Source organism: Eleutherodactylus coqui, chromosome 3, assembly GCF_035609145.1.
Source record: "Eleutherodactylus coqui strain aEleCoq1 chromosome 3, aEleCoq1.hap1, whole genome shotgun sequence".
NCBI classification, from domain to species: Eukaryota; Metazoa; Chordata; class Amphibia; order Anura; family Eleutherodactylidae; genus Eleutherodactylus; species Eleutherodactylus coqui.
The window spans coordinates 292,006,031-292,029,574 of record NC_089839.1 but is presented as its reverse complement, the minus strand read 5'-3'; the positions used below and the strand labels follow the sequence as shown (position 1 = coordinate 292,029,574).

The window sequence follows — 23,544 nt, the reverse complement described above, 5'->3', positions numbered from 1 at the left end:
TACCAGATCTCACTTCACATCATTCAAGCAATCATCAGAAACCCTTCTGTGCATGCAGCAGAGCCGATTATAAGAGGAGATGCTCCGTACTGATACTGTAGGTAGTCACTATGCAGTAATGAACTGGTTAAGTCTTCATTCCATCCCCTCTTGGCTGGAAGCCTTGGTGCTATAGAAACGCAGACAATGGAGTCTAACAAACCTGAGTCCCATGTCTGTTACCAGTGCACCCAGTCACACGAAAACCTGTGATCCCAGAACTGGGGACATATCTTCTATCACTGGATCTGACAATGAATTCATGGAGAATACTCCCCGCAGCGAACGATTTTTTGCGCAATTAACATTAGAGAAAAAGCAAGAAACGGCAGATCTAAGTGAGACCGGGCTGTTATAATGTGAGTCTACATTCATGAGGACGCTGCTGAAACTCTCTCCTCGATTCCAGCAGTACGTAAGTGCTATTAAGTCCATTTTATCGCTTCTAGTTTTGGATCACTTTATGTTAGTAAAACTTAAAGGGGTTGTCTGGTTGTAAACTATCGATGGCCTATCCTCAGAATAAGTCATCAATAGTAGATTGGAGGGGGACTGTTGCCTGCCCCCTGACAATTTGCTGTTTGTCAGTGTGCTTGTGCACTGAGCTGATTTCTGCAGGCAGCAGACAGCTCTGTACTTACTGTAATGGCCAAGTTTGGTATTGCAGGCAGCTCATTAAGTTCACTCATTAATTTCACCCAGAACATGGCATGCAATACCAAGTCAGGGTCCTTCTGCATGGGACTGAATTAGTCTGCAGAACTCAGTGCAGTTGCAGATTTTTTTTAATAGTGCAAATTTTGTTGCATTTTTGCATGCGGAATGCGTTCTGTGGATCGCTTTGTGGAATTTATCGTATTTTTTTCAGTAGACTTTAATCGCGGAATTACATCTCCTATATGTTAGAAACCCACAAAAACAGCTCCGCAAGATAGATCTAAGGTAGATAGATTTTCCTTTGGAGAATTTAAACCCCTGAGTGACCACCAATAGGCCTTTTACGGTGGTCACTAATGGGCTTTAAACCTGCACATACATCTTTTTAAGGCGGTGGCTTGGCTGCCTATTGACAGCCAGGGTCCTGCTCTAACTGCTAAGAGAGAAGGAACCACAGATCCTTGCAGTTTAAGTTGTCATAGGGCTTAACCCCTTGAGTGGCGGGTTTCCTACCACCCTGTCGTGCCCACCAGGGCAGGTTTTTTAAAATGGTCTAATCATTGAATTTCAACTAGTTTTGCAGTTGCGTCTCAAGAGCCATAACTTTTTCATTTTTCCATTCACACAGCCATATGAGGGCTTGTTTTTTGCGGGACAAGTTGTGATTTTTTAAACAGGGGGAGGAAAAAAAGAAATGGGGAAAAAAGAAAAAAAGGGGCCATGTCATTAAGGGGTTAAATAATGTATTAACTTCCTTCTCTGGGTCATTACGATGCACACGGATACCACATGTGTGATTGTATTTTTGATTTTTTACAAAGTAAAGGGAGACAAGTGTTTTTTGTTTTTTTTTAAATCTTTTTTTTTTTTTTCGTCCCTTTAGGGGACTTCCACAGGGACCCATCAGGACCCCTGATCACATTCCGGGGGTCCGATGGTGACAGCCCTTTACATGCTGCAGTGACAACCCTTTACATGCTGCAGTCACATAGACTGCAGCATGTAAAGGGTTAACACAGCAGAGATCGGAGGTTTTCTCTGATCTCTGCTGTAAGAGCTGGTACCTAGCTGTCCTCTGACAGCTAACAACCAGCTCTCCCTGCCACAGAGACAGTCGGCTTGCTTCTGACAAGCCGATGGTCTCTATGGCAACTTGTAAACAAAGCAGGACATTGCCGACATGCCGGCAATATCTTCTGCTGGTTTTTCAAAGCCCTTGCACTGCTCTCTGTGGGACTGTGCAGGCAGAGCACACTGTCACAGCTTGTGGCATTGTGCTCTGCAGCTCCCATAGTGATACATAGCCCGGAAATCTTCCGGGCTATGTTGCTATGAGCAGTGGAGCTCCTCCCGGAAATTTTCCGGGCGTGCCACTCAAGGGGTTAAACCGGTACCAATAAAGACTACAACTCCCACATAAAAAAATACCACACAGAGCTCTGCTGCTGGAAAAATAAAAATGCTGTGTCTTAGAATGCAGCAATTCAGATTTAATCATTTTTCTTTTTAAAAAAAAGTGTTTTTTTGTGCTAAAGTTGTAAAAAAAAAAAGAAATAAACTTAATATCGCATTATTATTATTAATGAAAACAAAGATCTGGTACGGTGTTAGCCAGTAGAGCAAAATGTGATTGTTCTCAGCAAGAGAAATGACGTAATCTTGTAGATGTCTTCTACAGCAACAAGAATAAGGCCCTTGTGGACATACAAACTTTAAGAAATACACTTACAGAGGATGTGAACCTGGAAATGCAACACTTTTATACAACACTACGATGCTGCCTTATTCAGAACAAGGAAAAGAAACTCCAGAGACTTCGACTCAGAGCAGGCCTGTACCCAAACACGGATCAGGAGCACCCCGAGTCTGGCAGGAGGGAACAGAACCCCCAACGGGACACGGACAAAGGTAAAGTCAGCTGTGTTATCAATCTGTCATCTCACAACCCCAGTAAGGTGGAGCTCAGTGTCCTCTCCAGGGGACTTTCATTCTGTCCCACTAAAACACTTGACAAAACAGAACTTTGTAGTGGCATGGAGGAATATTTCAGAAGACTAAGACTGAAAGAATTCTTTCATGATAAAGAGGACACAGGCCTTTCAAGCACACAAACACAGGAGAAACTTGGGGCCAAAAAGAAGTCTGATTGGACGCCCCCCTCCTGGCCGCAATCGCACTTTGGACAAATACATAGACTCCTTTAGGCATGCGGTGCAATCCACTATACTGGACAAGCATGGAAGGGAAACATCAATATGCAGGAAAGAAGGGCCATCCATGCACTGAAGAGCAACAAGGAAATCACAATTAAGCCTGCAGATAAGGGTGGTGCTATAGTCCTCATGAACACATCGGACTGCAAGAAAGAAGCAGACAGACAGCTAACAGACACCAGATACTACACCAAACTGAATCAAGACCCGACTCAGAAATATGTGAGGGAATTGAGAAGGGTTATCAGAAGCCTGTCTGTGGGCTCCACAAAACTTCTGGACTTGATACCGGAGAACCCCAAGGTGGGAACATTCTACATGCTTCCAAAACTACACAAAGCTGGCAACCCAGGAAGGCCGATTATCTCGGAAGGCATCCTCAAACCACTAGTGAGAAACACAACCAGCTACCTGCAAGACACCACGGACCTACTGAACAAACTGTCAACCGTAGGTCCCCTCCCCAATGGCACCATCCTGGCCACTATGGATGTGGAATCCTTGTATTCCAACATCCCACACGAGGATGGACTGACTGCCTGCCAGGCGCACCTTGAGGCCAATGGGGTCGCCTCTGATGCAGTGCTACAACTCACAAGATTCATTCTCACACACAATTATTTCTCCTTTGGCAAAGAGAAATTCCTGCAACTTACGGGGACTGCCATGGGCAGTAAAATGGCACCGCAATATGCCAACCTTTTAATGGCAACACTGGAGAGTGACTTTTTGGCCTCCTGCCCCAGCAAACCATTGGCCTACTTCCGCTACATTGATGACATCATGATCATCTGGACCCACACCAACCAAGAATTAATAAAATTCCATGAAAGATTCAATGCATTCTACCCCACCATAAAACTGACATTAAGCTACTCGCATACAGAAATCAACTTTTTGGACACCACCATAAACATCCCTATACCGAAAACCGATTGATCGGCCCACATACCTCAGATGGGACAGTTTCCATCCTAAACACATCAAAAAGTCCATTGTCTACAGCCAGGCCATCAGATACAACCGGATCTGCTCCAACCCAACAGACAGAGAGGAACATTTGTACCATCTTAAAAGAACATTTATAAATCAGGGCTACCATCCCACCTCAATTGATGACCAAATGACCAGAGCCACCAGGATACCCAGAAGTCAACTACTCCAATACAAGGAGAAGGAAAGAAACAATCGTGTGCCTCTAGTAGTGACCTACAATCCACAACTAGAGGTACTAAGGAAAACCGCAAAGAAACTCCACCATACCCTACACAAGGATGACCGTCTGAAAACCATATTCCCGGACCCTCCGCTTCTGTGTTACAGGCAACCTCCTAACTTGAGGAACTTTATAATCAGGAATGCACTACCCTCTGACACACAAAAAGGAACTTATCCCAGTAATGTAAGGAGCTGTAAGACCTGCTCACATATACTGACTGCGGACAGGATACGGATCCCCAACACACAGCAGGACTATAAGATCCCAGGGACATTCACATGTTCCACGTCCAATGTTGTGTACCTGATCCTGTGCAGTAAATGTCCTGTTGGGGGTCTTTATGTTGGAGAAACAGGACAGACACTGAAAGCGAGGATGAGATCTCATTGCCACACGATTGAACACAGAAAAAGAGAATTACCTGTGGCCGAGCACTTCTCTAACCATGGACATAACATAGGAGATATGAGAGTTTTGATATTGAAGGGTGGTTTCAAGTCGCAAAACTACAGGAGAATTTGGGAATATAAATTGATAACAGCCTTTGACACGCTGAATACTGGGATAAATTATTCCCCAGGATTTATGCGTGAATGGGAGGTGTCAGACATTTATTATACAGATAAGACCCCCATCAACAGTAATTCAGGGACCATAAACTTTCACTCCCTTATCAGTGTTTAGCTAAAAATGTCTGTGTACCTCTTGTAGCAATTCAAGCCTGCTGACCTCCCCCCCTCCAACAGTAATTTAGGGACCATAAACCTTTCGCTATCAGTGCCTAGACAAAAAAAGTTTGTTTGCTGTTGCAGAATTCCTTTTAAGTACGAACCAATCACATCCATATCTGTGCCTTGTCATAAGTATGTATGTTATAAGTATGTATAAATATCCATGCCTGTTTAGATCCAATCCATAAGCCTGAAGAAGTACCCTGCGTTGGTTCGGAAGCTCGCTATTATTACATCATGTATTTTTGTTAGCCATTAAAAGGTATCATATCTACAAGATTACGTCGTTTCTCTTGCTGAGAACAATCACATTATTATTTTGACAGTAAACGTTGTGAAAACAAAACCCAAAAAACAATGATGGAATTTCTGTGGGGGTATGATCCATCTCCCTCTCCAAAAAAGTTCTGCAACACATTATATGTACCCCATAGTGGAGCTATTAAAATATACAAATTGTCCCCAAAAAACAAACCCCCAAATGGCTGTCAACGGGTTATGTATCTTGCAATGCAAATATGAAAATTGCATGGTCCTTAAAGAGACTTTGTCATTTACTTTTAGTCCTATCAGCTAAGCATATGAGCTGAAAGCAGGTGTAAGTGTAATAATTACCCTTCCTGTCATTCCACCAGTGTCAGCGCAGTATGTGGCTAAATAGAAGCATACCAACATCAGAACAGCTCAGTGAATCCAGCTCATAACATAAATACAGAACCAGGACCAAACTCATAGATACATACAGAGAAACAATACCAGAAGCAAGCTCATAAAATAAATACTGCATGTGAACCAAGCTCAATTCATAAATATAGAACCTAACCAAGTTTATAATATAAATATAGCCCCATAACCAAGATCATAACGTAAATACAGTACCAGAACCAAAATAATAACAAATACAGCTAATAATAATAAAAATACGGCCCCAGAACCATGCTCAGTACATTAAAAATAGCACCAAACCAAGCTTATAACATAAATACAGCCCCAAAACCAAGAACAAGAATACAGTGCTAGAACCAAACTCATAACATAAATACAGCTCCCATCAACCTCAGTACATAGATTCAATCCAAAATCAAGCTCATAACATATATACAGCACCAGAACCAAGCATGGATGATTCATATAGCTCCACAAGAAGCTGCTGTATGGAAGAAGAAGATCATCTGGCTAGGTGGACTTAAGGTGGGCAATCGCCCTCAGCCCAGGGGCGTAACTATAGGGGATGCAGGGGATGTGGTTACTCCGGGCCCAGGAGCCTTAGGGGGCCCATAAGGCCTCTCTTCTCCATATTGAGAGACCAATACTATGAATAAAGCATTGTAGTTGGGGGCCCTGTTACATATTTTGCATTGGGGCCCAGGAGCTTCAAGTTACGCTTCTGCCTCAGCCTACATCCACTTAGTGTCCCCCTACAAGCTGGTGGCCAGCGTCCTGTATGACACCACGAGCTAAGGTTGGCCATGGGTTTGATATCTTCCTATCCTACTTTTCTGACCTGTCTAATCCGCAAGTCCATAAGAGAACATTGTGGGCCCTATCATCTTTTTAGGAGCAGGGCCCGGTGAAGGTCTTCTGCTAGTCCAATCTAGCATGCGGTGGACTAGTGATGGGTTACAGCCACTCGGAGGAGTACAGGGTTTATTTTATCTCTCTGGGTGATTAAAAAGATGCAGCCGCAATAATTTGTTTCATAGGAACTGTTCTCTGTTCTCCTGATTGCTTTGGCCTGTGCAGTAAAATAAATCTGCCTCTAGTTTAAAACTTGTAATCCTAAATGTTCCCAACATAAGGGGCTGCCAAGCATGTGAAGTGGCTGATACAATTTATCAAACAAGCAAGAAAATATTTGACATCCTCCACGCTCTCATACCGACCAATGCAGCGCTGAAAGTAACAGGCCGCAGTCTCCTAGACCCGTATGGTGCTATGTAGCCGCATACAAGACCCTTCACTGTAGCTTTATGACACAGACTCCTCAATCTATTGTCTTGAAGATACTTGTCAGTTCTCCAAGAATGTCTAGGAGGTTCGCTGAAAAAGGGGAGATCTCGCATTCTTATTCTGAGGCCTGTTCCAGAGTTTGAATTGGTTAAAGAGGCAGTAACTTTTCAGAAAACTTCTGCTCATCTACTACGTTGTGTTAGTCTCATCATTTCTGTAATATACTTGCATTAATTTTATTGCTTTATCTCTAGTGGCTTCCACTAGAGGTCTCCCTAACAGCTTCTCTGCAATCCACTGTCTGTTGTTAGGTACAGAGCTTCTGTAGTATTAAGGACACAGGGCCATTTCCTTAGCAATAGTGATTGAAGCTATCTTCACAGGACTCTCCTGTGCACTCAGAGGCTGCAGGCTGACTGATCTGCAGGCACTGCGATAATAATCTCCACAATGTCTGCCTCTCCTGGACAAAAGGGGTGTCTGTGTGTGTTTACACACATAATACTGGACCACAGACTGCAGTACAGCATGGGAAGTCAGAGCAAGGAAGTGCAGGACAGTGAACTACTGGCAGCATGCTAGGCTTGCTACACCGCCCCCTGGCTGAAAGTGGATTGCAATGAATTAGAACTTACAAATAGGAAACAGGGAGCAAACAGCTACAAATCATCGGATAAGGATAACCTGGGGTATTTTAGAAAACTTGTTGGAAACTCAGGTACGCTTTTAGGGGATCTGGAGTATGTATTATGGGTTTTTTAGATGGATGGGGGTCTGACTCCAGGCACCTCCCGTCCTATCCTCCCGAATTGCTCTTTGAAGGCGTGAGTGCTGTGGCATTTTCCTTGACATGTGACATTACGTTCATCCATCACATGACCTTTCTGTAGTTCAGTACCATTCAAGTGAAAGGGATTGAGCTTTATTACCAGGCTCCAATGCTGCGCAATGTACGGAGCTGAGTCTGGTATACAATGAAGAGACGGCAGTCCTTGCTTGAGCGCTGCCACAGGGTGGAGACCACTTATGAGTAGATTATAGTGTGATATAACAAACTATTCATTACTAGTGATGTATGTATTATATCATTATCTCTATTGATTGTCCTCATTAGGAATCCTGAGCCTCAAGCTGGTGAACATGCATTCAAGAAGCTATTTGTTACTGGAGAGGGAATATCAGGAGCTGCAGGACGCTCAGCTATATGTGAGTCTGCTGCGATATGTCATGTACACCGATGGTCCACGTGACAAAAAAAACCTGTTCTGGTCCGCATCATGTAATGTGCACAGTCCTCGTAGGTAACGTGCTGCCGCATGAGAGTTGTGCCCGAGATTCTCAGGTGCAACTCACAATGTGGACGCTCATTGATTAATGATGTAAGTCAGGGCCAAGTACTGCCCATTCTCACAGTGATGGAGGAAGAGACATAATACAGAAGTATAGTGAACTAGCCTGTGACTCCACTTTAGTTGCATTGCCTGTTGGAGTCTGAGGCAGTCTGAAATTAATCTTATGTCTAATCAGAGATTCAAGTCGAAGTTCTGTCCCTTTCCCATACTTTACACTGCAGAGCTGCTTCAGATTGGCTATCAAAGAGCAGTATTTGTGCAAATCTCTGCTTGCAGCTTGTTCCTCTGTCCAATCATCGGGCCGTGTAAAAAGACAAATGACTAACAAAAGAGCAAATACTTGTTTGCCGATTACTCATTTAATGGTTTCATCTTGTCAGAGTCCCGAGCAGTCCACCTGAGAGCAAGCTGTGCAACTGCCATTTGCAGTGCACTGCTCGCCAAGCAGAGGCTGCTTGAATTGCTGAGTCCGCCAAGAGAAAGACAGACTGTATCATTCCAGGCAAAAAGCTTAGTTGTTAAAGAAAGTCTGTCATATCTTTTTTACAATATGAACCCTATAGACTGTAGGGTTGCCACTTTTATCACCTCCCTGGCTGCGGGAAACCAGCATTGCAGCCCGCTGTGGTCCCAGTGGTTGTTGGGATCGCTGATGTTACAGTAACTCAGGTGACCGCTGCAGCCAATGAGAGGCATCATGGCATTCACATCGTCAGCACCAATGCTTGAAAAACAAGCGGTGACAGTACAGCCTCTCATTTGCTGCAGCAGTAACCCGAGTTCCTGTGACATTAGTGATCACAGCAACCACCGGGACCACAGCGGGCTGCAATGCTGGATCCACGCAGCCATGGACCTCTGTGGCTTACACGTGTTTCAGTTTATTATTTTAACCCCTTCAGCCAGGGGCGTAACTAAAGGCTCAGGGGCCCTGATGCAAAACGTGAGCTGGGGCCCCCCCTCTATCTGTTTCTGTACCCGTACCCATACCTAAACCATGCTGCACAGAGACATAACTTGAAGCTTCTGGGCCCCAATGCAAAACCTGTAACAGGGCCCCCAACTATAATGCTTTATTCATAGTCCTGGGCTCCCTATATGGAGAAGAGAGGCCTTAAGAGCCACTTAAGGCTCCTGGGCCCGGGTGCAACCGCATCCCCTGCATCCTCTATCGTTAGGCCCCTGCCTTCACCCTTATTGAAGCAGAGTTATCCAGTTACCTATTAACACTTAATCTACTTCTTACTCAGTAATGCAATTTACAACTTATTGGGTTGTTCCACAACTAATGACATGGGTTTACACTGTGCCGCCGTCTAGTGTATCAAAACTGCAAAAATGCATTACTGTGGTTTTGCCATGAACTTTGTTTTGTGCAGTTGTAGTCTGATTTTGTTCTGCACACTTTCAACGTGGCTCAGATTTTCATCTGTGCTCTTAATATACAATGGGGGAGATTTATTCATAGTGTTCTGAAGTTAAACAGGATAAAAGTAGATCACATTGGGGGAAACTGCGCCAAAGTTATTGCAATGGTGCAAAATGTAAAGGAAAAATTGGTGCAATTTATTATACATGTTAGACCCGTCTCAGCCTTAGGGTCGATTTAGACGACCGTATATCGGCCCGGTTTTCACGCCGAGCCGATATACGGTGTCCTCATCTGCAGGGGAGGAGGATGGAAGAGCCAGGAGCAGGAACTAAGCTCCTGCCCCCTCTCTGCCTCCTCTCCGCCCCTCTGCACTATTTGCAATGGGGAGAGGCGGGGTGGGGCTAATTCGTGGAATTTAGCCCCACCCCCGTCCCACCTCGTTTCATTGCAAATAGTGCAGAGGGGCGGAGAGGGGGTGGAGAGGAGGCAGAGAGGGGCGGGAGCTCAGAGCACTGCTCCTGGCTCTTCCAGGCTCCCCCCCTGCAGATGAGGACACCGTATATCGGCTCGGCGTGAAAACTGAGCCGATATACGTTCGTCTGAATCCACCCTTACTCACATCCCATGGCTGACATACCTGACACCAGTATTTTGCACCAAGTAATTCTTAACCACTACGGAGTGTATTAGTGCATGAACCAGTTTTTTTTGACTATTCAAACTCCGCACTATTGAGCGCGAATTTGAAAAAAAAAAGCGAGAAGCTAGGTCATGTCCTGTCATTCTCGCATATAGAAAAACTACATATGAGAAAGATAGCCCAAGTCCCATCTTTTCTTGCGTGTATTATTAACGCGTGAGAATCCCGCCAATGAAAAAAACATTGAAATCAATGGTTTCATTTTGTCTCATTTTGTGCCTGTGATTTTACATGGCCTCAAAACAGAACAAAAGCACGGCCGTGTGTTTAAGCCCTAAATCGGGCATATTTTTACTCCTCATAGCCACACCCCTTTTTCTAGATCCTATGAAAAACTGTCATGGAAGGTGCAAAAAGTTTGTGAAGCGCATTTTAAAAATTATCACGCGTTCCATGTCTCAGAATAATGACCTGGCCCGTCCAGTTCCTATGGATGATGAGAGTTGTAGTTCAGCAGCATCTGTAGAACACATGTTGCCCACCTCTGCAGTCGCCTGCGCACATCGCCTCCCCGTAATCAGCCCACTCTGCATATTCCATTTGAACGCTAACCAAGATGCAGGAGATCTGCGTTACGTGCCAGGATGACACCGACTTGTTTTTACACCGCCGTCAGATTACAGATTAGGTTTGCAAATTTGGGCCGAGAAACCGCAGATAAGTCAGGGGGGCGTGAGGACTGTTCGTTTGTACTCGGCACCCGACAGAGGGATCAAATTATTCATTGTTAGGGAGGCGTCACGGAGATGGCTAATGTATAACATTTATGTTTTGTTCGTGTTTTAGGGGATCAGTGTGACGCCGATATCTGACAACTTGCTTCAATGGATAGTCCGGCTGCGGGGGCTGAAAGATTCTTTATGGGAAGGTCTGTATCACATTTTTAATTGTTATCACTATTATTCAATTCCGATTTAAAGGGTGTGAATAGTTTTGCAACCAATTTTTTTTGCATTGCTACAATGCCTTTAAAATGAAAAATGAAGCAATTTTTTATATAGTCTTGCATGAATATCTACCAGTTGTGTCTGGAGCTCCTATGCAGATATATGTAGAAGCAAACCATTTTTTTTATCCCTTTATTTCAATGGGGTTTCCGAAAAACGGAAAGCAAAGGGAAAGGTTCCCTTTAATAGTACAGGGTGATTCAAAGGTCAGGGCCAACCAAAATATCTTCTGAAACAAAAAAAAACAAAACAAGTGGAAAACTTTGTAAAACACTTAGGCCGCCTGCAGATGGGCGGGTCGGATCCGGCGGCGAGGATTCTCGCCATGGGACCCGACCCGAGCGCCTGCAGGGACCAGCGCGTACTCACCCGCGCCAGCGGCTGTTTGATGTGCCCGATTGCCGGGCAGCCGGCGCATGCGCAGACCGGAGCCAGTGGCGGGTGAGTGACGAAATAGAACGTGCCGCGGTTTGTTTGCTGCCACACCGCGGCCGTCTGCATAGGATTGCCTTTGTTAACGCAATCCTATGCAGGCTTCCAGCGGCGGAAATCCTGCGGGAAATCCCGCCGCGGAATTTTCGCTCGTGTGCAGGCGCCCATAGATGGGTGAGGGGAAACTTTTTTTGGCACTATGGTACTGCCTGTCGGCTATCCTGGTGACAGCCATCGTGAATTCAGCTCAAGAGACTTCTATAGAAAGGGGGTCATGAGATACATGATTTAAGGGTAGAATTTCATCAGAAGTTGATAGATACAGTCATTTTTTCAATATCTGCAACTGTTTTCGCATTATGGATGATGTCATGTTGAGTATTAGTAAAGTTGTCACATTGAATTATGCGGTATGGAATACAGTAATCTCATGTATTTTCTGGTACCACAGGGTGCCGTTAACAATCTACAACAGAACGGAGATCATCCTGATGGTTGGTAGCAGAAGTTCACATGAGATGGACGAAGCTTTCAATCTAGAACAACCAAAAAGACAGCCAGCGAGAACACAAACTGTCAGGAAACTGATTCAGCTGACCAGTTCACAGTTTGTCCTGGACACTACCAGAGTCCTTGGACTTCTGCATCAGTTTCCTGATGGTTCGCACACTCTTGGGTGTTCTTGATTGAAAGCCTCGGCCAACTCACGTGAACTTCTGTTACCGACCATCAGGATGATCTCAGTTCTGTCCTGGATTGTTAAAGGCATCTTCTGGTCCTTAAAAAGTCATGAGATTAGTGTTTTCCATTCCACATAATTCAACATATCAAATTTATTAATACTCAACATCATCCATAACTCGAAAATCGTATTATTAAAATAATGGCCACACTTATCAATTTCTGATGAAATTCTATCTTTCAGTCATGTATCCCACGACTCCCTTTACATTGAAGTTTGTTGGGCTGAATCCAAGATTGCTGACAGAAGATGGCTAACAGGCACCACCATAATACTGAAAAGTTTTCTCCCACCCACCTAAGTGTTTTACAAAGTTTTCTACTTGTATCTTATTTTATTAAGAAGATATTTTGAGGTGGTCCCTGGTTATTATTTTCAGAGTCAGCTCTAAATAAGACTGTTTTCTGCTAGACATTTGGGGCCCTGTTTTATTGGGGGTCCAATATTGTGTTAGACCTTGGGCCAACAGAGGATGCTCTCATAGTATGGTAGAGTTGGAAGGGACCTCCAGAGTCATCAGGTCCAACCCCCTGCTCAATGCAGGGTCACTAAATCATCCCAGACAGATATTTGTCCAGCCTTTGTTTGAACACTTCCATTAAAGGAGAACTCACCACCTCCCGTGGTAACCTGTTCCACTCATTGATCCCCCTCACTGTCTAATATCTAATCTGTGTCTCCTCCCTTTCAGTTTTATCCCATTGCTTCTAGTCGTTCTTTGTGCAGATGAGAACAGGGCTTATCCCTCTGCACTGTGACAGCCCTTCAGATAATTGTAGACAGATATTTCTGATACTCTCCAGGGGCATTCTGATACTGTATGTAGGTCTGCATAGGAACTGTAGACACAAAACAATAGGGGATATGTCATCAAGACTTGTTACAAAGTTGCTTCATTTCTTATTAGATGCACTAAAACAAAAAAAATAAACACTTGAAAAAGTATACAAACCCTTGAAGAATATTAGAACTCTATACCAAAAGTTAGCCATGTGCTACAAAATCATAAACTAGAGCAGTACTCCAATTTTTGTTTGCATTCTTATTTAATTTATTGACACTTTTTCAGTTTTGTGTGGTCAGTCATTTTTGCAAAAGTGACAACCTGTTCTGTCATCCTATTGGTTTACCTTTTGCAAGAGCTTCCCAACAACTCATAACAAACTGTTACTTTCCCTTCAGGCACTATATATAACATAAGGAAGGACAGCTTGTCATCAGTCGCTGGGGCAAAAGTGTCAGCAGACCTTTTTTTTCAGAAATCCCTGCAACAAATAGAATAAAACATATCAGATACAATAGAAAACAAAATTTGGCTATGAGTCTACCTTCTGTTCACATCTGCATCACTTGCTACCAAAGTAGCGCCAGATCTGTTGTATAATAGATTTTAATGGTGCCCCACAGGCCCTCTTGACTTACAGTGGGGTTCTTTGGGGTTCCAAGGTGTTTTTTTTGATGGAGCCTCCAATGCAGATGCAGAACCCGGTCTTAGGAATAGATGACAACTCTGGTTGATCCAGAAGAAGGAGAAGAATCCATACAAAAGTTTAGAATGAAATCCTGAACAATAGAAGTTTAGAGAATAACCCAAAAACGTTTTGTTCAAGAACACAAAAACAGTATTTTTCCTTTCTGTAACTCAGGGGCAGTTCTCCAACTCACCATGACATACACTGAAGAATATGACCACCATCCTCCACAAGTCATGTTCAATACCATCCCATTCCATCCGAACGGTAAGAAATGTAATTATATCATTTATTAGGTTGCTTTACATTCCGATTAGTGATATGGAGCATGCTGGTATAACCTGGTCATCCCCTCTATATAATGTACAGCTGGTATAAGCTATACATCTCCTGTATATAGTGATAAGGACTTTGCTGGTATAACCTGGGTATCTCCTATATATAATTGTATATGTACAGCTGATATAAGTTATACATCTCCTGTATATAGAGATATGGACCATGCTGTTATAACCTGGTGATCTCCTTTATATAATTTTATATGTACAGCTAGTAAGTTATGCATTTCCTGCAGGGGCGTAGCTAAAGTTTATCTTGGGGCCCACCAACTTATCTTGTATATAGTGACATGGACCATGCTAGTATAACCTGGGTATCTACTGTATGTAATTATATATGTAAAGATGGTATAAGTTATACATCTCCCTGTTTATAGTGTTATGGATCATGATGGTATAACCTGGGTATCTACTGTATGTAGTTATATATGTAAAGATGGTATAAGTTATACATCTCCTCTATATAGTGATATGGAACATGCGGGTATAACCTAGGAATCTCCTGTATATAATTTCACATGTACAGCTAGTATAAATTATACATTTCCTGTATATAGTGATATGGACCATGCTGGTATATCTGGGGTATCTACCGTATGTAATTATATATATAAAGATGGTATAAGTTATACATCTCCTGTATATAGTGATATGGAACATGCGGGTATAACCTTGGTATCTTCTGTATATATAATTGTATATGCACAGCTGGTGGTATGTAATAAATCTTGTGTATAGTGATAGGGACCATGCTGGTATAACCTGGGCATCTTCTGGTATACAGATGGTCCCCGACTTGCGAACAGGTTTCGTTCCAGGAACCTGTTCGCAAGTCGATTTGTTCGCAAGTCGAACAAATGGTAGTATGGAGCGGGATCACGGGTGGATCCCGCTCCATATAACGTCGGGTGCCGGCTGTTCTTACAGCGGGCACCCGGCGAAGCAGTTCCGATGAGCCGCGCCGCTTGTCGGAACTGTTAACACTTTGAATACTGCTCTGACAGCGATATTTAAAGTGTTAACAGTGCTGACGAGCGGCGCGGCTCGTCTGAACTGCTGCCGCCAGGTGCCCGCTGTAAGAAACAGCCTGCGCCCGACATTCAGGGGGCCCGTACAGCGTCCCACGATGAGATCGTGGGACGCTGTGTGGTTGCTAGGCAGCCGGGGACCTCCTGAAAGGCCCCAGGGCTGCCTATGCAGAGTGCCCATCAAGCGCACGGCTTGATAGGCGCTCTGCATAGACAGCCCTAGGGCCTTTCAGAAGGCCACCTGCTGCCTAGCAGCCGCGATCTGACCGGACAGGCTTCTATCAGGATTGATAGAAGCCTGCCTGATCCCTGCACAGTATGATGTAATGCCATAGCATCATACTGTGCAGGACAGATAGTTCGCATCTTGCGAAATTCGTAACTCGAATGTTCGCAAGTCGGGGACTATCTGTATAATGTTTACATTGCATAAATTACATATTGGTAGAAAATAACATAATATTGCACACTCTTTGGACTCTTTTGTCATGTATAATGTACAGTAAGGATGTGACTTCACATGGGGTTGCGTAGGTCTTTTTAGTGCAAATTACAGCAGAGCTAAGGAAGCAGGAGTCCTAAATGAAAGTCATTTATTGTAGATTTAGTTTAATTGCGACCAGATGTCACCTTGAACTTTCATGCTTGAGATCTATTGATTGAAGAACATAGAAAGAAATCTGGTCTCCTACAGTATTAAATTGCAGCACTAAAAATTGCACTCTTGTGTCTTGTCTTGGAGAACTATACATAATTATGATTATTTTCTAATTTTTGGGTTACATAAATGTGATACAAATAATATTATATACATGAGTGTATTATATACATAGTGTACAACAGCCCAATAACTTACCGTCTGCACCTGTTTGGCTCTGTGATTGTCTAATTATAAGTTTTGATCATACTTAGGAAAACATTAAGTTGCCAAAGTCAGAGAACAGTGATCAAGAAGTTAAGATCATGGCTAGAATTCAACTGAAGACTTAAATTACATCCATAGGTAAACATTGAGTAGTACAGGTTGGAGAGCATTGGCTTAAGATCTTAAGACTAGGGTAGAAGATAGCTGTAGGCTGAAAATATTGAGTAGCACAGGTTAAGGAACACTAGTATTGAACACCCTAATACCAGAAGGTAAATGGATACTTGATTTCCATCCGTAGAAAAACATTGAGTAGTCAGAGTTGGAGAACAGTGGTCTAGCAGAAGTTAAGACCATGGCTAGAAGAAACTGAAGACTTGAATTGCAAGCAGAAGAAAATATTCATTAACTGAAGTTGGAGAAGACCAGTCTAGAAAAGCTTAAGACCTGGACTAGAAGACAGCCGAACACTTAAATATTCAGTAGTACAGGTTGGATAACACTGGCCTAGGAGATCTTGACTATGGTTAGAAGATGATCGAAGACTTGAGTTCTATTCATAGGGAAATGTTGCACTGGTCTAAGATCTTACGACTGTGGCTAGAAAATAATTGAAGGCTTGAGTCCCATTCATAAGATAATACTCGGTGGAAAAGGTTGGAGCAAATTAGTGTAGAAGATTTTGAATATGGCTAGAAGGTGACTGAAAAGACTTGATTTCCATTCTTAGAAAAACACTGAGCTGCTAAGGTTTGAGAACATAGGACTAGAAGACAGCTGAAAATGTGAGTTTCATCCATAGGGAAGTGTTGAGCTGCCATGGTTGGAAAACAGTGGTCTAAAACACTTTATGGCCGAGACCAGAAGACAATGGAAGATTTGATTCTCATCAGTAGGAAAAGAGAATCCAGTAGAAGTAAACAGGGACAATGGCTATATCGTTTCCAATGGGTTGCTTTTCAAGGGGTAAATACACCGGTCAAAAAAAGGTTAAGGGAACGCTTAAGCATCACAGTATAACCCCGAATGGGGAGATACAACAGTGCCTCTACACCTATTAGAAGACAGCATTCCTACAAGCCAATGTCAGACTTTTTAACCGGCCTTGTAATTTCCCAGAGAAGCTTGCATGGCCTTATAAGTCTCCACACACCTACTAGGTGTTCTCCATATCGAGAAACTTTACCCTTAATTAAGTAATTCCCTTACTTGTTCTTGAGCAGTGTAGTCATACGGCTTATATTGTCTGATAATTTTGCTATGCGTTTCAGGTCAAGTGCATCCAAACTAATCATATTGCTCTGATCTGGCCTTAAATGGGTTGCCACACTTCTAGCTATTTTGCAGCAGGAAGCAAGCAGCTCTGTACATTGTGTAATGGCACAAGTTGGTACTGCAGCTTGAGTCCTATTGAAGTAAATGGACCATTCAACCTGGGTAACTACTCAATGCTTCCTACAGCAAAACTGCAGGAAGTCAGACAACCCCACAAAGATCATCTTTTTCATCGGGCCAACTTCCCTCCCTCAACTTTTACTCCAATTTGTCTGTTTATGACATAAAAGTAGCAAGAAAACTCAAATCAGAAGAAACAGTTCCCCTACTTCCACTTCTCCATTGGACTTCTCTCCATATTTATGACAGATATAAGACCTTCCAATGAAATATATAAAATGTTCTAAAATTACCAGTGTGTAAATTTTGTTTTAACATCTAAAACCCTAAAGTATGAAACCAGAAACTGGAAACTTCATATTTTCTGTAAAGCGGTTTACTAAATGGTATAGAATTGCACCCCGGTCCGACCGGGTCTGGCTTATGAAGGACAAGAAGGTTTTACTGTCAGCAGATACACAGTAGCTTAGTCAGGATCTGATATCTGCGTTCAATAAAGCGATAGGTCAGTAATTTTCATGACACTAGTGGTTGTGACTAGGTTTTGTGTTCACACAAGTATGTGAAGTATTTACCTCAGTGACCACTATGTGAGGAGCATATCTGAAGACTAAGATGTAAGAGACGTGGAAGAAAATTCATCTCGAAAGGTTTCCTTGGGGCACTGTATGTTTTTGAGGGAAGGAAAACTCACTCCAGTTGACCAAGATGAAAGGATAGAGGAATGAGGCGGTCAAACATACTACTGATCATGGTGTGCAAGGGAGAAAATAAAGCAAAGACGCCCTTTGGTCCCTTCATGTTGAAGCCGAGTGATGTGACGGCCATCATATACACAGCCAGGTGGCCCTAAAAGGAAACCAGCATTAGAAGGGGTCTTTGTTTGGTCTGTGGATTGTTGAGTGATCAAATGGACATCAGAGAGAAAAATTAATGTCAAAAATATACATAATGCTTATTAGTGATCTGAAGACTGGAATCTTGGATAAGTTTTCAATAGAGAACTAAGTGTAGAGATTTATGAAACTTTTTCCTCATCTCTTATGAAAAACATCTGCGGCCGGCCGAGATAGTGCCAGGCAGTAGAATCTGTAGCTAATCTGTGCAAGGGCATGATGGGCTTGACAGACATCAGCAAGAAAATATATAGTAACCATATAGTCATTTAGGCAATATGAACATTAGAGGAAGACTCTAATTCATCACTTTGGCTATCATCGGTGATGATCAATCTTGCAAGTGATGACCATATCATCATCACTGACAAGATTGCTTAATTTAGTGGATCTCAAAAATGAATTGTTTGGGTTTCTTGTAAGACTTTGCAAAAATTTCAATTTTTGTACAGTAATTGTGAGATCAACTCTGTAGATGTTGTTGACTCTATGAGGTTAGCCACAAGGGCGCTCTCCAGTACTTGTACTATTGATGACCTATCCTCAGGATAGGTCATCAATAGTTAATTGGCAGAGGTCCAACGCTCAGGATCCCTGCCGATCAATTGATTATCTGGGCTATGGTCAATGCGAAGTCATCGGTAGTCAGTGACAGAAATGTAATAGCCAGCTTCACTCCCATTGAAATCAAGGGAGTTAGTTGATTTTAGCAGTGTAAGCTAATTGTATGATGTAACAGTTAGATGAGCATAACAGTACCTTTCATTTTTTATCAAATGCTCCAAAGCCAAAATGTAGCATGCAAATGACAGCTAAAGCTGCCCAATGGGCGGTTCACATCCAGCAGTGGTCCAGGCTCTCTCTCCTTACTTTGGTGTAAACACAACCCTTCCAGTCTTGATTGAGCTGCCCATGCTGGAGACGCCATGCATTTTAAACACTCTGTGCCACGCATGTGACATCATTTACGATGTGCGTGGCCAGAAGATAGTCATTGTTCATGTGTTGGATTCTCTAGTGTAGCGCCGGCATAGAGTGAAATGCTTAGTGTCCCCCGCGTTGACAGCTTGAGACTTCAATCAAGACTCGGTGGGGTGGCGGAAGGGTATCTAAAGGGAGCTTTCACACCAAAATATTTCCTCGACATGCAGTGGAATATTCCACCGTGGAAATTTGCACTAAAATCCACATGCCTGCGTGCAAATTTTGATGCGGATTTGCTGCAGAAATAAAGCGATTTTCAAATCTGCATCCAAATCTGCATGTTAGATTTTTCTGCACAGCGAAAAATTACACTACGTGTCGACCAATTCCAGTACGAGTAAAAGCACTCACAATGGAGCACCCTGCCATAGATTTTGCATTGAAGCCCAAAGTTGGATGTGGTCACATCATCTCTCTCAGTTAGGCCGGGCATAAAGCCGAAATAATTTTTTTCGGATCTCTGAAAATTTTTGGATATTCTATTACCCTCCACCGACGTGTTCCTCCTGTACAGAGGCCATTGGCGCAGCCTCGTCAAGTTTGTAGGGTTTCCAGTGTGAGAACTTTCTACATTCCTCCGCACCATTAACTCGTCCCTCTGTAGGGAATTCTCATCCGTCATCCTTGATATTTGTGTCGATGGTGCCAGATAACGTATCAAAGACAAATATACATTTTCTAATATTATTTATGTTCCCCATGGGGGAATTAGACGAGTCCTGTTTAGTATCGAGACAGAGGTTCATGTTCGACAATCTTTAGTGACGAAAGCTCAAACTGCGACTAGAGATGAGCGAGTATACTCGCTAAGGCACATCACTCGAGCGAGTAGTGCCTTAGCCGAGTATCTCCCCGCTCGTCTCTAAAGATTCAGGGCCGGCACGGGTGACAGGTGAGTTGCGGGGGGTAGAGAGGGAGAGAGAGATCTTCCCCCCCCCCCCCCCGTTGCTCCCCGCCGCTCCCCGCCCCCCGCCGGCCCCCGAATCTTTAACTTGGCTAAGACACTACTCGCTCGAGTAATGTGCCCTAGCGAGTATACTCGCTCATCTCAAACTGCGACGTATTGGGCTAGTTGGTCATTGGATTGTCACATTTTATTGTATTCTAAGACTGCATTCAGATGGGTATCTCGGACAAAATTCGTATCACATGGGCACTCATACGTGTTCAGTCGGACTAGAACAGGAAGTGTAAGAACTTTTTTTCACATGGACCATCGGTAATTGTAAAAAGTCGTTCATGTGAATAACCTCATAGGCTAAAATGGGTCCATGTGCTGTTCTGGAAAAACACGTACAGCACACGGACATATAACATGGCCATCTGAATAAGGCGTTAGTGTGTCAGTGTTCAATAAGACCTCATATTGTCTTAAGATTCTATTAAATGTGTTCTGTTTTTAAATGTTGTGGCTATTTCTTCTTTATTTCTAAAACCATCATTGGGGTAGCCATATTGGAGGCACGTCTCTCCTGCACCGTCTATATACACAGGGTGTGTGTGCTTTGCTCTACAGCGCCTTCAAGAAATGGGAGTCAACTGACATGTAAATATAAATTAAATGTGACGGTGCTCATAAGCCACGGCTGCAACAGTTACACTAACAGAAGCACGCGCCTCAGCACTCATATACATCTAATAGCTGGTAAAAGTAGACAACTGTTATGTATGCTAACTAGAGATGAGCGAGCATACTCGCTAAGGCACATTACTCGAGCGAATAGTGCCTTAGTCGAGTATCTCACCGCTCGTCTCTAAAGATTTGGGGGCCGGCGCGGGTGACAGGTGAGTTGCGGCGGTGAGCAGGGGGGAGCAGGGGTGAGAGTGGGATCTCCCCTCTGTTCCTCCCTGCTCTTCCCGCCGCTCCCCGCCCGCGCCGGCAGCCGAATCTTTAGAGACGAGCGGGGAGATACTCAGCTAAGGCACTACTCGCTCATCTCTAATGCTGACCACATAAAAATTATCAAAAAATGTATGGTCCTTTTGATCCTTTTTCTGCAGTTAGAATAAACAGTTGTGCAGTTGTATTCAGATGCTACATGTATGAGTGCTGAGGCGTGTGTTTTTGTTACTGTATTTGTTGCAGCCGTGGCTTTTGTGCATCTTCACATTTCATTTATTTGTCGGAAGTGCTTACTTTTTTTCTATGCCTATGCATTTCTATTCACCCGTGTGCTTCAATGAGAATGTATGGCCAGGTATCCTGCTTTCCCATTCATTTGGAGGCCCAAAAGAGATGTATTTTAGAGATAGGAACCCATCTAACAAGGTTCACCTGGACATCATGGATGGGCCCCCATGTTTTGATTACAATGTGTATTGTAATAACCTTGTATTTTTATGTGGTCAGTATAAACAGTTGTGTAATGTTATTCAGATATTAAATGTGTAGGAGTGCTGAGGCATGTGTTATTGTCACTAATGTCATAGATTTTTACAGTCTCTAGGAAATGATTAGTGTCCGCCCTCAGAGAGCAAGGAGTGACAGGGAAGCTGCATACAAAGTCCTTATCTGTGTATACAGTTTTGCTACCTTGTATTGTCTGGGGCCCCCAGCAGTACAATAGAGCTGTCATTAAATCCCCTGACCTATAATGACAATGGGATGGCTCTGTTCATTCTGACCTAGTCCATGCAACAAAGCAGACAAGATACAGAAAACATGTTTATTTTAGTGTCATTATTTTTATATCCATTGAAAACAGTTTTTGTCCTTGTTTATTTGTATCTCTGGTTTCTTCTTACAGTTGATCAAACCTCCGGTAAACCTTGCATTGATTTTTTGGATGACCCAGGAGAATGGAATCGCGCTTACACCATGACTTATATCTTACTGGTGATCCAGGTACAAACCGCCAGTCATTGGACATCCATGTCATAATGTTTGATCTGTGCTCATCATACATAAACAGATATGTCCATTGTTCTATTTACCTCTGTGATGCAGGCAATGCTTTCCAATCCAGTGCTGGAAAACGCAGTTAACCCAGAAGCTGCCAACATGGTGTTCAATAAATCAGCATTGTATAGGCAGATTGTTCTCAACTGTGTGAAGATCAGTAGACAGATTGAGGGTAAGTCCATATCTATAACAAGCACACTTTCACAAGGCCTGAAGGCAACATTTCATCATAATGCATCTAGCATTGCCTTGCTTTGTGTACCTTACACCCCAGAGCTGCATTCACAATTCTGCAAGCTTTTGAAATAAAATGTCCCAACACTCCCCGTTTACTCAGTGTTTGTATGTATTCTCCCAGATCTCATCAGTCACCCTGACATTGGATCTTAGCTAAGCTAAGTAATGTAATGTATGTATACAGTGACTCAACCAGTAGAATAGTGAGTGCAGCTCTGAAGTATAATACAGAATGTAACTCAGGATCAGTACAGGAAAAGTAATATATGTACACAAAGACTCCACCAGCAGAATAGTGAGTGCAGCTCTGGAATATAATTCAGGATGTAACTCCGGATCAGTACAGGATAAGTAATGTATGTACACAGTGACTCTACCAGCAGAATAGTGAGTGCAGCTCTGGAGTATAATACAGGATGTAACTCAGGAGCAGTACAGGATAAGTAATGTATGTACACAGTGACTCCACCAGCAGAATAGTGAGTGCAGCTCTGAAGTATAGTACAGGACGTAACCCAGGATCAGTACATGATAAGTAATGTATGTACACAGTGATTCCACCAGCAGAATAGTGAGTGCAGCACTGGAGTATAATACAGGATGTAACTCAGGATCAGTACAGGATAGGTAATGTATGTACACAGTGACTCCACCAGCAGAATAGTGAGTGCATCTCTGGAGTAAGGTGTGGTTTGTTGGAGCTCCTCAGAGAACCAGGGTGTGGTTGCAGTCCCAGCTGGAAGCCTGTTTTGGATCCCAGGATCAGTGCACTCATCTGGGCTTCTTGTTCTATGGAGTCCCGCAATTCCCCCCCCCCGGCTTCGGTCGGAGGGGGGGAGTGCTGAGAAGGCAGCGACAACACCATCAGCGGCGCTGGCGGCTTACGTGGTTTCAGCAGCAACAACCAGGAAAGCCGGAGCAGCTAGTGAAGCTGCGAAGAGAGAGGGTCCGGGTCGCTGGCGCAGTGACATGGCCCAGCAGGTTGGTGCGGCTGCATCTGACAGCACCGGAAGCGAAATGATGACCCGCAGTCAAACTTGCAGCCAAACGCTCAGCAAAGGAGGTAAGCCGCA

General features: G+C 43.4%; 1 protein-coding gene across 5 annotated transcripts in view; it reads left to right on the top strand.

The window, feature by feature from the left end:
- Nucleotides 1–201: 201 nt before the first annotated feature.
- The window catches only part of UBE2U (ubiquitin conjugating enzyme E2 U), a 51,349-nt gene continuing 28,006 nt past the window's right edge, over nt 202–23,544 (top strand). Inside the window, exons 1-6 of one of the 5 annotated variants that reach the window (XM_066597691.1) lie at nt 202–450; nt 7,924–8,015; nt 11,020–11,101; nt 14,001–14,093; nt 22,080–22,177; nt 22,280–22,406. In XM_066597691.1, coding sequence (XP_066453788.1) covers nt 7,950–8,015; nt 11,020–11,101; nt 14,001–14,093; nt 22,080–22,177; nt 22,280–22,406 — 466 coding nt within the window. In that variant the 5' untranslated portion in view covers nt 202–450; nt 7,924–7,949. Of the gene's footprint in view, nt 455–2,411; nt 2,605–7,923; nt 8,016–11,019; nt 11,102–14,000; nt 14,094–22,079; nt 22,178–22,279; nt 22,407–23,544 lie in introns of those variants that run through there. The other 4 variants (XM_066597690.1, XM_066597693.1, XM_066597689.1 and 1 more) reach the window with 4 other exon arrangements.